The sequence below is a fragment of the Bombus impatiens genome, unplaced genomic scaffold, assembly GCF_000188095.3.
Source record: "Bombus impatiens unplaced genomic scaffold, BIMP_2.2 scf_1461, whole genome shotgun sequence".
NCBI lineage: Eukaryota > Metazoa > Arthropoda > Insecta > Hymenoptera > Apidae > Bombus > Bombus impatiens.
The window spans coordinates 945263-961628 of NT_177880.1; the positions used below are offsets into that span (position 1 = coordinate 945263).

The 16366-nt window shown below is 33.2% G+C and overlaps 4 protein-coding genes across 9 annotated transcripts; 2 read left to right on the plus strand and 2 right to left on the minus strand.

Moving 5' to 3' along the window:
- Positions 1 to 255: 255 nt before the first annotated feature.
- Positions 256 to 2371, minus strand: LOC100746636 (probable GDP-L-fucose synthase). Of its 2 annotated transcripts, none has more exons than XM_012392602.3 (7): positions 2229 to 2371; positions 1678 to 1826; positions 1488 to 1602; positions 1283 to 1411; positions 933 to 1146; positions 712 to 849; positions 256 to 635 (listed from the first exon to the last, which is right to left on the minus strand). In XM_012392602.3, exons 2-7 carry the CDS (start codon positions 1812 to 1814, stop codon positions 400 to 402), a joined length of 969 nt encoding a protein of 322 aa, XP_012248025.1. In that variant the 5' UTR covers positions 1815 to 1826; positions 2229 to 2371; the 3' UTR covers positions 256 to 399. The 2 variants fall into 2 exon arrangements, with proteins under 2 accessions (XP_012248025.1, XP_003494085.1); XM_003494037.4 differs by having other exon boundaries at positions 2163 to 2306.
- A 998-nt stretch (positions 2372 to 3369) lies between these two features.
- Positions 3370 to 9410, minus strand: LOC100746756 (rapamycin-insensitive companion of mTOR). The gene is made up of 10 exons (XM_003494038.4): positions 9311 to 9410; positions 8864 to 9146; positions 8742 to 8789; positions 8242 to 8398; positions 4942 to 8136; positions 4741 to 4870; positions 4301 to 4671; positions 4081 to 4183; positions 3891 to 3998; positions 3370 to 3820 (listed from the first exon to the last, which is right to left on the minus strand). The coding sequence occupies exons 2-10, from the start codon at positions 8922 to 8924 to the stop codon at positions 3452 to 3454; spliced, it is 4542 nt and encodes a 1513-aa protein (XP_003494086.1). The 5' UTR covers positions 8925 to 9146; positions 9311 to 9410; the 3' UTR covers positions 3370 to 3451.
- Positions 9411 to 9777: 367 nt separating this feature from the next.
- LOC100746873 (proteasome subunit beta type-6) lies at positions 9778 to 11247 on the plus strand. Of its 2 annotated transcripts, none has more exons than XM_003494039.3 (5): positions 9778 to 9952; positions 10274 to 10341; positions 10423 to 10554; positions 10636 to 10910; positions 11013 to 11247. In XM_003494039.3, the coding sequence occupies exons 1-5, from the start codon at positions 9857 to 9859 to the stop codon at positions 11138 to 11140; spliced, it is 699 nt and encodes a 232-aa protein (XP_003494087.1). In that variant the 5' UTR covers positions 9778 to 9856; the 3' UTR covers positions 11141 to 11247. The 2 variants fall into 2 exon arrangements, with proteins under 2 accessions (XP_003494087.1, XP_024227435.1); XM_024371667.2 differs by having other exon boundaries at positions 9789 to 9952; positions 10258 to 10341.
- A 393-nt stretch (positions 11248 to 11640) lies between these two features.
- Positions 11641 to 15697, plus strand: LOC100747181 (sodium-coupled monocarboxylate transporter 1). 4 transcript variants are annotated; one of them, XM_033324107.1, is made up of 15 exons: positions 11641 to 11961; positions 12051 to 12376; positions 12544 to 12758; positions 12835 to 12886; positions 12962 to 13029; positions 13103 to 13257; positions 13342 to 13482; positions 13583 to 13691; positions 13907 to 14016; positions 14094 to 14280; positions 14339 to 14425; positions 14501 to 14589; positions 14679 to 14792; positions 14866 to 15089; positions 15162 to 15697. In XM_033324107.1, exons 2-15 carry the CDS (start codon positions 12133 to 12135, stop codon positions 15197 to 15199), a joined length of 1833 nt encoding a protein of 610 aa, XP_033179998.1. In that variant the 5' UTR covers positions 11641 to 11961; positions 12051 to 12132; the 3' UTR covers positions 15200 to 15697. The 4 variants fall into 4 exon arrangements, with proteins under 4 accessions (XP_033179998.1, XP_024227433.1, XP_003494090.1 ...); XM_024371665.2 differs by having other exon boundaries at positions 12027 to 12376; positions 14866 to 15052; positions 15162 to 15239; XM_003494042.4 differs by having other exon boundaries at positions 14866 to 15052; positions 15162 to 15239.
- Positions 15698 to 16366: the final 669 nt, after the last annotated feature.

Genomic DNA, 16366 nt, shown 5'->3' on the forward strand with positions numbered 1-16366 from the left:
TACAAAAAAGCTGTTTCATATGTAGGAAATATTTATTCTAAAAATATAGGGTATTTATAGTAACAACAGCTTAATACCCGCTTTTAATTCTTAACATATCTTGATGGAGATATCCGTAAAATTAACGAAAAATTAGAAGACATGTACCCGTAACTTTTTAATAACTTACTTATAATTATGTAAATAATTTTAATACAATTGTCTTCTTCTAACTATAAGAGGTTAAAATATTGTTGAAATAAACTCAGCGATATATATAATTTCGTCACTTCCTGCCGTAGATATTATATTACATTACATTGTACAATATAAGCTTAAAGTAGTGGTCTTCTTATTTTCCTAATTTTGTACAGAACCAAAATTAGCGTGAATGAAACATTAATTAGTTCTCAACGTTTACTAATTTCTCGCTCGATCATAGTTTTTTATATACCAGTCAACGGTATCTTTAATGGCTTGATTAAATGGTGTGAATTGAAAATTTGGTAAATATTTTCGTAATTTTGCATTGCTTGCTGTTTTTTTATACTGCCCATCGGCAGCAGACGTGTCATATACCAGCTTTCCTTTAAAATTAAAAGCTTGTGCAATTGCCTCAGCTACTTGAGAAATTGTAACTTCTTGGGATTCGTCAACTGTGTGAAAGATAGATAAATTTCAAATAACATATACCGATATATACCATATGTTTAATCGATCTTTTTGATTTACCTGATAATATAATTGGTTCCACAGAGTTATACTCTCTCAATACCCATATTATTAAGTTAGCTAAGTCTAAACTATAAATAAATTGTCTCAGTGGCTTCCCAGAACCTAATATGGTAAATACCTTATCTTCAGTATTTCCTAAAATATATACCAACAGATACCAACAATATTCTTTAAAACAATTGATAATTTATAAATATCTTATTGGAAAAATATTGTACCATCTTTTATTAAATCATAAAGTCTGCGTATTAAGCCTGGTATAACATGACTGGCACTGGGATGAAAATTATCATTTGGCCCAAACACATTGCATGGAACGATACTAGTATAAATTCTATGATACTGGTCATAATAACCTCTATTTTGAATATCTATAAGACGCTTGGCATAACTGTAACCATAATTTGATGGATGTGGTGGACCATTGTGAATCTAAGGAAATAAACATTAGATAATAGATATTAATATAGATATAATAGATATTAAGATAATAGAGGATACTATAGGTAAGATAAGAATATATAAAAAGCAAAGCCTTAAAAATTACTAATATAAAAGGGAATGTTACCATGGTTTCATCAATAGGATATGTTGTTTTATCAGGAAATATGCAAGTTGACAAACATGATATGACCTTGACAATGTCATTTTCATGAGCAGTTTGTAATACATTATCGTTCATGTGAATATTCCTACGCTAGAAATTTATAACATACATTTCCATCAATTTAAAAATAATAAAACAGGCATTAGTCAAGATGTTATTCCTTTACCAGAAAGTCCAAATTGTGAGTCATATTATGGAACAAGCCACCAACCATAGCAGCTAAATGAATAACGTGTGTAGGTTTATGTTTCTCGAATAATTTCTCTGTATCCTTTTTATCACTGGAAATACAATATATTTCACCTATAGCTTAACTAAGTAGTGTACTGATATATGACAATTAATAAATAATTTACCATAAGTCTGCATCTTTAGAACCTACAAATATCCATTTTTCATTTTCATTTTTATTTGTTTCGATGACATGTTCAATAGCTTTACCAACTAGTCCTGTTCCACCAGTTACAAGTATAATCTTTTTACCTTCAGACATGTTTCATGGAATCTATGGAAGCATTTAAATTTTTAAACTTGAACTTTTCCTTTATTTTTTACAGATTTGATGAAATTGAAAAATTTGTAAAAATAAAACATGATATTGACCATGTCACAATATGAGTTTAATTCTTTGATATAAAAAGTATGAAAAAATTATAAATACATTTGTAAATACATGTTAAATTACTTAAATAATAAAAGACAGAGTTAGAAAATGATAGCACAGTAACAATATGGTTATTAATCAAGTAAAAAATTTGAAATTCTTATTCTGTTCTTGGAGTCATTAAATATATTACATATTAGTACACTTTGACTGACAACTATTAATTTTGTAACTCACGCATAAAAACAAATACTTTGTTAGTATCAAACAAGTAGAATCTCTCTGGTAGAATAAATCACTTACAATAATTATATAAAAAAAACTGATAAAGACCAAGTTCGAATTGTACTACAATTGCTATAAGATAAAAACGTTCATATTGCCATCTGGCAACGAATATGGAAAACTAATATCTTATACCACAGGCGAAATATAATATAGACCTGACATACTATTTTCACTTCATATCACATGCGGTGTTATCGATTCAGCATGGAATAAGATTACAACCTGTAATTCCAATACTACCCACTACCAATGGTATAATCTTTTCCTACGTTGACTCCATACTTTCTTGTATATGAATCAATCGAGAAAAAGGATTATATATATATATATATATATATAATAAATATATATATATATATATATATATCATAGAATATGTATATTCTTGCGAACTTTGCTCGGCGTTCGAATGGAATTCTAGCAACAACTTTCTAGATACGTATTTCAATTTGCGTCGGTCGAATTACTCGCTACCGTTTGGAGGAAAAATTAGAGATACGTACGCGGTAGGAAGAAAGAAAATCGGTGATTACGCCAACTGTTTGCCAACTAACGCGCTAAAATTGCCTTTTGATAAAGTTCAGCCGTACGTACTGCTAAAAATGATTCACGGATTCCCGTCGTTTGCGTTTGTTGCATGCGCTTTTTACGACCATCCAAGTGACATATGCATCGATCTATGTTACGTACGTACGCGAGACTTCGAACGATCTTTACGTTGGTCACGGAAAATGATTCACATACGCTATAATAATACGCTCGAAAGGTGTTCTTTCACAGACGATCGTCGTTCGAGTTTCCTCGTCGGACACGATGTTTTTCCTTCGTATTTCTTCGTTCGATTCGAACCGATCGCCGTTGAACGGTTAAAACCAGAAGAAAGAATACGTTTATCAAAAAGTTCTGATAGATTATTAAAAGTATCAGGTACAAACACTGCCATCAGTCTTGATTAGTAGTCACCAACTTTCAAACAGTTGTAAATATTTTGTATTAAAGTAATTACAAAATATGAAATAAATTACACTGCCAAAATAGGATGTAACAATATCCCTACTAAAATATAGTAATAGAAAATGATATATATATAATATATATATATATTATATATATATCATTTTCTATTACTATATTTTAGTAGGGATATTGTTACATCCTATTTTGGCAGTGTAATTTATTTCATATTTTGTAATTACTTTAATACAAAATATTTACAACTGTTTGAAAGTTGGTGACTACTAATCAAGACTGATGGCAGTGTTTGTACCTGATACTTTTAATAATCTATCAGAACTTTTTGATAAACGTATTCTTTCTTCTGGTTTTAAAATTTCGGCTATTATCTTTTCGTCGCTTCTCCGTTCTGGTTTGCGCAGAAGCTCTTGTGGTTTATTGCATTGTTGAGTCACACAGGAATCACCTCCCGCCTCTTCAGCAACAGCATCTAGCTGTGCTACTTGAATCTCAGAAAAAGTAAGTCTTCCATTGACCTTACTTTCGGAAGGCACACGGGAGTCGGGTTCAAGCGCCGTGGAAATGGGAGATTGCAAGGATTCATCACCATTACCATCGTTTAGTTTTAAAACATTAGCTGCTTCTACATAAAGCTGTGTTACAACGTCAAAATTAGAAACTTCTCTTGCACGTCTTGACTCTAATCTTTTTATGACAACTTACTGCTTCGAATGTAGAATCTAGAAATAATTCTTGTAAAAATCGCCGTGCTTGCATCCTATATGTATTACTACCTAAACGAGCAGCTACATCCGAAAATAAACAAATATCCTATAACATAAAGCACAATTATGTATAAATAACAAATTAAACATATGGTTTTTTATTCTTGAAGCTATATTTATATGTATACCTGAAACCTTTCAGAGTGTAACTGTCTTAATCTAAGCAAGGTTTGTCGACTATTACGATACCATACAGGGTTTGCCAATCGCTGTGCATGCCTAAGTATTTTCCTATTCAAATAATACAGGTGTTATTAAAATTAATGTAACTTAGGTGTACTAAAAAAAGTCAGCATTCTAAACTTATAATATACCATTTTATGTAACTGTATAATTAATTAATGTTACCTCTGTAATTTTAAGTCTTTTTCTGGAATCATATCTTTGCTGCTACTTTTACCATGAGAACATACTAAACATATACGATAATGTTCTGCATCTACATCACATTCTGAACAAGATTCCTCATCTACTTCGGTCGTTTCTACATCTGACTTAGGTGCATCATCCAGTGTTATAGCTGGAACCGACAACTGTGGTGGTTCCGGAAATATAGTTATAAGTCTCTTTGGAAGCGCAATACCCATGTAAGATAAATTATCATGATTATCATCGGGAGGTGGAGGTGTTGGAGTGAGTACTTGTTCCGCAATCCAGTTGCGAGATGAATCAAATTCGGATAAACTTTGTAACGAAAGCCGACCGTCTAAACTATACATCTAAAATAAAATAAATTAATTTAATCAAATGTCCGGTGAAACGGAAGATTGATCTTTAAACATTCTTGCCTCTAAGCTACTTTGAGAATAACTAGGTCTCCGATGACGTTGTAAACTACGAAGTCTTGCATACCCCTCAGCATCTTGTTGGCTTAATCTTTGAATACTTGAAACAGGACTTGGTGTCTCTCCTCTTTCTCTGCAAAAATAAACAATGATAGAGAATGTTCTTAACGAATACAAAATTATTACTTAAAACATGGTTCTTACGGTAACGCATAGCGTCTGGCTTCGAGATCCGTAGCTGCACTTTCAGATCGATTTCTGGTTCTTCGAGCAACTGGTTCAGGTAATTCTGGCTTACCGTCACTGAGACTCCGATGATGTCGTTGTATAGGAATCGGACTCGGAGCTGGATATCTGTTCGTAGGAGGAACAACTGGCCAATGGTCTCCACGTCTGTGTCTAACACATGGCCAGTCAAATGTCGACAGTGCATCTGCACCTACACGAGTTGTAGCAATCAAACTAAGAGCATACATAGCTGTTGCTCGTACTATATAATATGAACACGTTTCCGCTATGGAAGATAACAATTCTATAATGCCTGCATGATTTAATTGTTCTACTCCTGCTGCTGAGGTTCCCATGTGACCAAGCGCCCATAGTGCGGACTTTACTTTTAAAATTCTTTTACTTAAGCTCGTTTGATCATCTCGAGATTCAGGCTCCAACCTCCAATTTCTTTCTAAGGTAGTTCGTCTGGAATCATCTAGACTTGTTTTTCGTCGAATATCTACTTCTAGAGAGTCAGCTTTTTGCGGATAACTTATATCCACGCTTTCCACAGTTTCTGAATCCATTATTGTCTCTAATCTATTTGATTCTACTGTTTCATCTGTACCAGATTCTTCAGACATAGCGCAAGCATCATCAATTACAGAACGATTAGTTTTAGTACATCTTGAGTTTGATTCCGAATCTCTGTTACCAAATTCTAGTCTAAATCTTTGAACAACACGGGTAAAACGTTGTATTACATTTCGACGTAATAACAGCTGCATACCTAAATCGTGTTGTACCAATTGACCTATTAAATGTGGTAGAATAAAAATGTTCTGTGGTGTCATGGGAACGTTACTTGTTCTTCTATGATAACTTCCTGTTTCGTTTCTTTGACGACGAGTTAAAGAATCATGTATTTCTCCTTCTATTAAACCAACATATCTCTCTGCAAAACCTCCTGGACTTATCCATTTTTCCAATTCCTCCGCAGGAGACGAAAGTGTTGTGAAACCCTGATGAAGAGAGTATAGTCGAATTTTCAGCAAGTAACCTTTATCGCCTAATTTTTCCAGCCATTTATCCCAATCCTGAAATTGCCCACCTTGTTGCAATAAAGCTTCTAAATATTCTGGTTCGTCGCAGGCTTCGTGTAATGCCTCTAACGCAGTTAGTGCTATAGTTTTATTGAAATCTGACAACCGTTCTGACAATAATGTTATTGCCCAACGATAGGCATCAGCCATTCTGGCTCTGAGTATCAATCGGAGGAACTGTGTCGCATATAGACGTGTACTGTCTAATGTAGCTTCTGTAATAATCTTAGTCAATACTTTTCTATTAGGTCCATCTCTAGAATAATCTAAGCTTGATATTATAAGTTTAACATAACAGTCGTGATTAGTAGCTAAAGCCAAATCTTGCAGCTTTCCTAATAATTGAAATTCTTTTAAAATCCTAGTTCCCTTTGCTGAATGGCTCAGTTGTCCAAGAAATAGAAAATATTTTTGACAGCAAGTAGTAGACATATGACGAGGTGAAAATAAACATTCATGAGCAGATTGAGCTGTTCGAATACTGGAGATTTGCTCATCAACATCCTCGATTAATTCAAATAATAATTTTGTACTCTCAGGTTCAGGAATTTCCAATAAACAATTCAATAAATCACAACCAGCTAATGTTGCTTCTCGTGCTAAATTAGCATTTGTCGCTAACTCCACTCTACTGTAACCATTGGAACATGGTTTAAAGTAACGTACAAGTCTTTTCATAAATAATCTGTGATCAGAATCATGGAGTATTCGCGCAGTATCTTCCCGTGAGCGTAATATAGATCGTACTACCGGCCAATTCCAAGCAAGAGCATCCTTGGAGCTGAGTACTTGCGCATCTTTCAAAAGAGGTGTAGTCGGTGATTCTCGACGTAACCAATGTCTACTGGATGTTCGTTGACGCCTTGGTAATGTCGGTCTTAACCACGTACCAGCTTGTAAAATTTTATCGAGAAATAGACTTGCTGGTGCCGGTCTTCGTCGCATCATAGTGTGCATTCGTTCCAAAATTGTAACAGCTGCTAAAGCTTGATGCTTTCCAGCACTTGCATGCTCTAATAAATTCGGTAAAGGAGGAGTAAGATCACATACTTCAGAAGGCAAAAGAGAATGTGCAAGATGCAGTAGTGCACCTAGCAAAACAGCTGCACGTACAGAAATAAAAGTATCAGTGGAAACAATAGTCTCTGCTAGAGCACGATGTAGACCACATTCCAGTAAAGCATATACCAATAGTGCTAAATGTATTTCTGTAATATTTGGACAACGTGATGATAAGGATGGTAGAATATATTTTCCTTCAGCTGCAACAAAGCCTTCTGACAATTTCCAAGAATCACGAGCTCTGCTGGGATCTACTGCTGCTAGAGCAACATCAGGTTCATCTGTCCAAGTAGGCAAAGGTAAATCCAACAACTCATAAAGTAATTCTAAAACAGCACCTCTTACTTCGAGTTGCTCAACATATAATACATCTGCTATAGCTTTCAATCCCGAATTGTCATCAGGTCGACAAAAATGTAAAACTCCAGAATAGGATCTTAATATACTTAGTAATGCTAACTTGCTTGCTGCAAATCTTTCTCGTTCTTCTTTTGTTCTATTTATACTTGCAGAATGGAGCTCACAATAGGGAGCTGCAAAACACATAAGAGAAACACTACTCCTAGTATCAGGAGTATTTAATAATTTCAATAAAACTCCTACAACAGATTCAATTATAGCAGGACTTTGTCCAGTCATGGCAGCTCTCGCTAGGGCACTAATTCCTCCACAACTGATTAACAAATTTGAATTTAAAACACCTAATTCACAAAGAGTTGCTAAAAATGCTCGAAATGCTCCATCTTTTTCTTCAACTCCTCCGTTTGTTAGACTTATTAAAGACCTTGCTAAAATAGGACTAAAATGTTTTGGAGCTAATACTAAAATTCTTCTAACAAGTCTAAGAGCCTGCATCCTCTCCATTTCATTTCGTAAATTAACATCCATACTTCTAGCCACAAAATATGGGTACTGTAATTTATTAATTGCAATAACATCTTGTTCTTTTTTGAGCATGTATCGTACAGCTCGTAGTGCAGCTGCACGAACTTGTGTTGCTTCGTGCACAAGACCCACCCGCAAGCTATAAAATACATAAAATCAATATAAATTATAATTAATACATACTATATTTTATAAGATAATACATCTCTATATTGCTTGTAATAAATCATTTTTAAATTCTTACCAGCAAAATACATCACTAATGGAATACCCATAATCTGGTGAATCATTTTCGCTAATTAATTTAACAATGGCATTAAGATAGGCTAATTTTTTTATACTTGGAACATTTTCCCGTTGATAAAGATTGGTCAAAACTTCTTTCACATTTTCTTTCAATCCTATAAAATAAATTAAATGTTTAATTACATAGATGGATAATGAAAATAAATATCTTTATAACAAATACATATGTATATATGTAGAAAGTTACTGCTATATTGAGAATTTTACAAACACTGATATCAAAGATAATTTTATATCTTTCATTAACTAAATTTTTTTACTTTCTTTTTTCTAAATTTGCTTTTAGTATTTCACAAAAGAGACACCTGTTACTTTATAAAATGCGTCTTAAGGATAATCACGTATATACATATAATCGTAGACTGATATGAGATAGTTATGTTATCGTTATAAAGTACTGTGGATACAAAGTTGCAAGTTACAGGTTAGGTTACTAACCTCTTGACAGATCGAGTTGCACGTAGCTGTCTTCACTCTCTTGACGGCCTATAAAAAGAATACATAAATAGGAAACAACGTAGTTTTAAAATAAGGAAATTGACAGTCAATGTTCAACGTACTTCGATGAGATCTGCTCGTACGAAGACTCCTACCCCAGATCATCCAGCTAGAAATTGCCATTTCTTTACCGGCTGCTACCCACGATCACGATCAACACTTTTTATCCGATTGTTACCACAAGTCTTTTGCATGATATATGTCATTCTTATTGTTAACCCGAAGCCTGAAGCACTATAAATCCACTACTGATAAACCAAGTATAACACAAATCAAGTGTTACATGAGAACGTTGCTTGCACGTTGCACTCAATATACCGCACTCTTCGGGAAAATTGTAGGTACCTGAAAAAAGTTGCAAGAGTCACGATTCACGATAGACATGCAATCAACTGAAGAATGTGCTTTCTTTCTTTAATCCTTAGGTCTTTGAAAACGCATATAGTTTCGTATTATTTTGTTTTCTAAACAATATTTTACGACGAATACAAGCCCTGTATATTATATACTTTATTTTTGAAATCCTAATATATTTCCCATTATATACGAAGATACAAGTAAAATGCACTGTATGACATGCTTGACTGGCGACTGGTCTAGACTAGCCTGTTCAGAAGATTCAATTTCGAAACAATAATGTTTTGTATCTTAAATCGCTTTATAATAGTTACTTTGATAAAATTAAAGCTCATTATATTTTGTTAATTGTATAATATCCATACAAACACTGGTAGTAAAAGTAAATAAATAGATATAATTTTACTTAAATATAAAATATTTGTTTAATTATTATTAGAAAAAGTCTAATACATGGTACAAAAATAGAAAAAGTTACAAAAAGTTTATTGTAGCATAAATGTAATAACAAAATTTATTATTCTGAATAAAAGCTGTTAAAACTGTTCCGTTAAAATTGCAAATTATTCATATTTAATAATTATGTTTAGATGCAGACATCATTTTTTAAGTTTTGTAGATGGACACACTGTAGTCGCAAATTAGCTTCCAACATTGAACAGTCAAGAGGAAAGAGCACTTATTAGAATTTTTGAAAAATGGCATATATGATGGATAATTTAGTTCAACCTAATATAAGTTCAGTTGCCAGTAATTTGGGCCCAGATTGGCTTTCTTCTGAGCAAAGTACAGGAGTAAGTTTCAATAAATTCTGACATTAACACGTTTTGAGGTTAGAATGACAGTGCAAACTTAAAAGTACATACACGATGAAAATTCAAAACAAAATTAACTTATTCTGTTAGATTCATGTAACATCGGTATACTTTCTGTAATATTATGTTAATAATATATACATAATTTAAATAATTATGTTATATATTTTAATAATTGTTTCATATATAATATAAATTTTGTATTCCGTGAAAACATTTATTTAAAGCAAAACAATTTTTATTACGTTATAGTTTTAGAAAGAAATGTACCAATGTTTTAAAAATTATTTCATTAATTAGACGTCAATCATGGCTTGTGAGTTTGATGGAGGAGTTGTAATTGGAGCAGATTCTAGAGCCACTACTGGGTATGATATGATATGTCTAAAATTATTTTTTATGGATGTGGTAATAATTATACAATGAATTTCATAACTAACCCATTTTAGGGCTTATATCTCCAATCGTTTTGCTGATAAGCTGACTAAAATCACTGATCACATTTATTGTTGCCGTTCTGGTTCTGCGGCAGATACGCAAGCTATTTCAGACATAGTTGCATATCATTTGAGTCTGCACAAGTAAGTAGCTTTGTGTGTGAACTTATGTACTTACATATATCGGATTATGGAATAATTTTATTTTATATTTTATTTTTATAGAATGGAGCTAGGCATGGAACCTTTAGTAGAAACAGCAGCAAATGTGTTTCGTGAATTATGTTACAATTACAGAGATTCCTTAATGGCAGGAATCTTGGTGGCAGGATGGGATAGCCGTAAAGGAGGTCAAGTTTATAGTATCCCCCTAGGTGGTATGTGCGTACGACAACCAATTTCCATTGGAGGATCTGGTTCAACGTATGTGTATGGTTACATGGATGCACAATACAAGCCAAACATGTCAAGGGATGAATGTGTTAAACTTGTTGAAAACAGTAAATATTTAACAACCTTTTATCAGTACAATAAGAGCATATAATTGTTGATTATGTTGATTATGTAATAGTGTAATATCAATGACTTCCTTATTTTTATAGCATTGGCATTGGCAATGTCTCGCGATGGTAGCAGCGGTGGTGTCATCCGAATTGGCGTTATTACGGAAAAAGGTGCTGAAAGGAAAGTTATATTAGGCAACGAATTACCGCGTTTCTACGAGGGATAAAAGTTGTGTATGCTAAATCCAAATGGGTTATTTACTTCAACTTTATCCTATATTTTTTAAAATTCTGTATCATTCACGTGTTATTTCTTAATTAAATTAATATAAAACATATCTACCTTTTATTTTTTTTACAGTTGTTGTTTGTTCCGAGTGTATATACATATCGTATGTATACTTTCTATACATGTATGTCTTAAATAGGTTGCCAACAAGTACCATGTTAACGCTTACAGTAGCGCTGAATAGCTATTAATAAATAATTCTTTGACACCCGAAAATCATCCAGGAACTTGGTTGAAACGCGACCGTCAATGTGATCAAACACATCTATACAACTACTACCATATTTAGGTCGTATTATCCACTTACGATTCACTCTGGTATATACCCGGTCGTTTTAACTTCGTACTTAATGTTCATTGTCGATTTAATGAGAAAATTGTCACAATGGCACAATCGTGATGTGTGCAATCGTATCGGGCCGCTTCGAGCTTCTGCCTCTTTTCAGATGAACTGTCACGCTAGTTGTGGCCGGTCTTCCGTGATATCCATTACAACCTTCCACACCATATATTAACGAACGTGTCATAAATTTGAAATAATTTATCATTTAATTCAATGTGAATAGAATTATATTTTGACCCTGAATGTTATATCGCGTGTCCAAAATATTAACTATATTTAGCAATTTTTATTCTTGTATAAATTGTAAATTACTCTTCGCAGATGTATTAAACTCAAAATAAAAGTTCGCAGGTACACAGTTCTTTTCAATAAATTAGTTTTAATGGACTGAAAAATTATCAAGCATAAAAATTAAGGTAAGTACCGTTTTTGACTATGCTACTTAAAAATATAAAAGCGTAATTTTTATATTGTTAAAAAGATGTCAATTATTCATTCTTAAAAGGATTTAGCTAATTCGAAACGCCTCAAGGCGTTGAAACAGTCACAAAATTCCATTCTGTAACAAAATAACCGCAGAAGGTAGCATGGAGGATCGTCAACCAAATTGGTCGCAAGACATGCTAACCGTACAGGAAGTCAGTGAAATGATGCGAAGTTTTGGTATATGGGATTATACAGTTTTCGCGTTCATGTTGGTTGCTTGCGGCTTCGTTGGTATTTATTTCGGTTTTATTAAGAAATCATCAGGAGAAGACGAATACCTCGTGGGTGGTAGAAACATGAAGACGTTCCCTGTTAGTTTGAGTCTTATAGCCAGCTTTATATCGGGTAGGAGTTCGCTTGAAATTCTAAACAACTATCTACCTGTTTGTAACGATAGCATTCTCATTAAAATATTTAGATTATAATAATAACGAATACCAATTTTTATGCAAAATTTATTTTTATTTCTTCAGTCTGTAACTATTATTAAATAATAATAATAATAATAATAGGTATTTCATTATTGGGCACACCAACGGAAGTTTACGTACACGGTGTTAGTTACCTGTGTATTGGTTTCGGAGTAATCATCGTTGGTTTTGTAACGTCAGGAATCTATTTACCAATTTTCCATGAACTCAGACTTACAAGCACATACGAATATCTCGAAAAACGTTTCGATAGGAAAATCAGAACATTAGGATCAGTACTTTTCTTGATCGGCATCGTGAGTTATTCTAGTTCAATTTCATTCATTTATTCATTCAAATTTTCGATGAGAAAAATATCTTATTCTTTTCTAGATGACATGGCTTCCTATTGTTATTTACGTACCAGCGTTGGCTTTTAATCAAGGTACTGAATGCACACCGAATAATTTTCAATAGAATTAGTCACATAGTATTAACATATAAAATAACGTATTTACAGTTACTGGAGTGAATGTACATGTAGTCACTCCGTTCGTATGTATCGTGTGCATTTTTTACACTTGTGTGGTAAGACATATATAATTCGTAGATACGAAAATTATTCTCTTAAGAATGTACAAAATAATTCGCGTTTTACTAGGGTGGTTTACGAGCAGTAGTATGGACCGATTTTATTCAGACCTTCATAATGTTTGGCTCTATGATATTAATCGTTGTTAAGGGAACATCCGACGTAGGTGGATTTTCGGTAGTAATAAGAAGAAATCTAGAATCTGGAAGACTCGAATTACCCACGTGAGCATTATAATATCACCGTTAAAAAGAAAAGTAATGGTCGCGAGTAGAACAATAATAAAGTTATACGAATTTTCGGAATAGGGCAGATTGGAGTCCTCTTACGAGGCATACGATTTGGTCTCTCGTCGTTGGTGGTTTCTTTCATTGGTTGCAAGTATCCGTTATCAATCAGAACATGATACAAAGATATCTTGCATTGCCCACGTTAAAATCAGCTAGAAGGTATATCCGTTGTTTTAAATCTTTCTTTTTTTATTTGTAAAGTATAAGTTCCGAAATAAACTATTAAACGATCTAAGGCACAAAATGGGATATGTTTTAGAGCGCTTTGGATCTTTATAGTTGGAGTCTTGATTTTAATAGGAATATGCGGATACGCGGGAATGTTAATATATGCCTGGTACCATGTATGTGATCCACTTACAACAAAGGTAATGATCCGACTTCCCTGATACCCTAATTCCACAATATATCATGAACTGGAAGTAATAGAAAGATTTCGTCTGCAACATATCACTCATGCATCTGACATTTCATACTTTACATCCTGTGAATATTTTACAATCTTTTACATTATTTTTATTTTCTGTATTCTATATTTCTAAGAATAATCCGATATTAAAAGAAAAATATATTTCTCATGTAGTTAGCAGGTGCTAAGGATCAGTTATTACCATTGCTTGTTATGAACATATTAAATGAATTTCCGGGTCTTCCGGGTCTCTTTGTCGCTGGAGTATTTAGTGCAGCATTGAGGTAACCTTTCTATCATTCATATTCACGATCAATTGTAAAAAAAAAAAAATCAATATTTAATCATTCCCTTATTTTAGTTCTTTATCTACCGGTTTGAATTCGATGGCTGCAGTGGTGTTAGAAGATTTTGTTAAACCCTTTAGGAAAACGCCCGTCTCGCCAAGAGCTGCGGATATTTTATTAAAACTGACGGTAGTTGTTCTTGGGGCAACCTGTGTGGCGTTGGTATTTGTCGTCGAAAAAACAGGATCTCACGTATTGCAGGTATAACGTGCAAGAATTTAATCTAAAGAATTAGTCAAATAAATAAAGTCTGTTTCAGTTATCTATGAACTTGTCCTCCATTACCAGTGGACCGTCTCTTGGAATTTTTAGCATGGGTATTTTATTGCCCTGGGTAAATGCCAAGGTATGCTAAAATTTAATATGAAAATGATAAAAGAACAACGGAAATGGGGATATTATAATTCTGTACGAAATATAGGGTGCTCTGATAGGTGGCCTTTCTGGTTTGGGTTTTATGGGTTGGATTAGCCTCTCGGCAGAAGCAGCGATTGCTAGTGGAAGAATAAAGTAAGAATAACGAATCGAATGATTTTAAAATAAATATTTGCTACTTCTCGACTATTTATAATATTGGCCAACGTAAAATGTTTCGGTAGATTCGACGAGAAACCAGTCAGCACGGAAGGATGTTATTATTCGTTCCCTCAAGTAGAAAACTTAATGTTACTCGAGCCTCCAGACACGATTTTGGATGGTGACGAATTTCTTCCGTAATAATCAAATTTTTAAAAGAAAACATTAATTATATACTTTTCTCTCTATAATTTTACAAATATTTTTCAGGGAACCTCTAGCGTTGTATCGTCTCAGTTATCTCTGGTACACCGTTACCGGTGCCTTAGTGACGATGACCATCGGACTAGTTGTGAGCCTGATCTCGTCCGAAAAAGTTGAAAAATTGGATCCGATGTTACTGGCCCCGTTTATAAGGAAATTATTGAAAATATCGGGCAAAGAACCTCATCAGGAGGCAAGCAATGATCAGCGATCAGTTTCTTTTAACAAATGTGTCTTTTTCAAAAAATTCGTACAGAATCTTTTTTCGACCATTGATATCATACGTATTTTGTTTCTTGTAGGTCGAGAATTTAGAAGTACACAGTTTGGAAATACGTAGAGCCGGCGAGGAGAACGCAGCTGAAAGCGTATCACATTAGTATGACCTTGACTTGATGATTATGATCCATGCTGATCGAATCAGGGGTCGGCAAACTGTACGAGATGAAGTGTTTGGTTGACAGGCTGAAATATCAAATTAAGAGGATTGAGTCTAAAATAAGTTAGGTCAATGGAGAAAATAAAGTACAAAATGACTCGAGTTAGAGTCTGGATGAGTTGAAATACCGAGGCAAGAGAGAGACGGACTTATTCATATAATTCTTAGTCACACGAAAGTGTTAAAAGTCGTCTGACAGCGGAGTATGACACACGAATAAAACTTCCATACATTTTTTACACTTACTCACAGATATAGTGTATTTCGTACGTATATTTCAACATTAACGGAAATGTACAAAGATAATATATACGTTATTATTCTAATGTTATACTAGCAATACTTTCAATGAAGTTCTTACCTTCGTTATAAAATATATAACGTTCAGGATATATAAAACAATCAAACTTTTTGAAATACGCCTTTTCCTTTCACTTTCACATTGTACATAAAAAATGGAATGAAAATAGAATATTTAAATAATAAAAAAGAATCATATCTGGAAATATTTAAAAATCTTTAAAAATTCTGTTTATATAGTCATTCCGAAAGAATAAATTATTAAATATCTATATTTTATTTGTTAAATAAAAATGATGTATTAAAACTATCGTTTTTCCTTTACAATTATCATTAATTCTCTCGAACACATACTCACACAGAATAAAAATCAGAAAACATTAGTTCATGTACAATGAATAAATCCAACAGGAGAAACACTCTTTCAGAATGTTTGATTTTATCCGAGAGGAATGCATCGGTGTTTCTTTTTCTTAGATCACTCCACATTATAATGCCTGGTATGTATATTGCAGTTATTATTATTATGTTATTACAATCCAGATGTAATATAACAAATTAAGATTAATTGTATTGAATTATACAAACATTTGACTCATGCAGTTTATAGTTATTTAAAATTGAGCATTAGATCATACAGAGATTTAGATACTAGCATATAAGCTGAAAAATGTATGTCTAGACTATTTAGACAAATCGATCATATCGTTTGCATTTATAAAATTGTAAATGCATATAAAAAATTGTAGAGGAAAAGTATTCGGATAC

Coding starts and splice junctions, on each gene's coding strand:
- LOC100746636 (XM_012392602.3), bottom strand. CDS start 1,814: ATGTCTGAAGGTAAAAAGATTATACTTGTAACTGGTGGAACAGGACTA. Junction 1,412..1,487: donor CTCACAATTTGGACTTTCTG/GTAAAGGAATAA, acceptor ATAAATTTCTAG/CGTAGGAATATTCACATGAA. Junction 850..932: donor TTATGATTTAATAAAAGATG/GTACAATATTTT, acceptor TATATATTTTAG/GAAATACTGAAGATAAGGTA.
- LOC100746756 (XM_003494038.4), bottom strand. CDS start 8,924: ATGGCAATTTCTAGCTGGATGATCTGGGGTAGGAGTCTTCGTACGAGC. Junction 8,137..8,241: donor ATTAGTGATGTATTTTGCTG/GTAAGAATTTAA, acceptor TGTATTTTATAG/CTTGCGGGTGGGTCTTGTGC. Junction 3,999..4,080: donor TACACTCTGAAAGGTTTCAG/GTATACATATAA, acceptor TTTATGTTATAG/GATATTTGTTTATTTTCGGA.
- LOC100746873 (XM_003494039.3), top strand. CDS start 9,857: ATGGCATATATGATGGATAATTTAGTTCAACCTAATATAAGTTCAGTT. Junction 10,555..10,635: donor TATCATTTGAGTCTGCACAA/GTAAGTAGCTTT, acceptor TTATTTTTATAG/AATGGAGCTAGGCATGGAAC. Junction 10,911..11,012: donor TGTTAAACTTGTTGAAAACA/GTAAATATTTAA, acceptor TTATTTTTATAG/CATTGGCATTGGCAATGTCT.
- LOC100747181 (XM_024371665.2), top strand. CDS start 12,133: ATGGAGGATCGTCAACCAAATTGGTCGCAAGACATGCTAACCGTACAG. Junction 12,759..12,834: donor TACTTTTCTTGATCGGCATC/GTGAGTTATTCT, acceptor ATTCTTTTCTAG/ATGACATGGCTTCCTATTGT. Junction 12,887..12,961: donor AGCGTTGGCTTTTAATCAAG/GTACTGAATGCA, acceptor ACGTATTTACAG/TTACTGGAGTGAATGTACAT.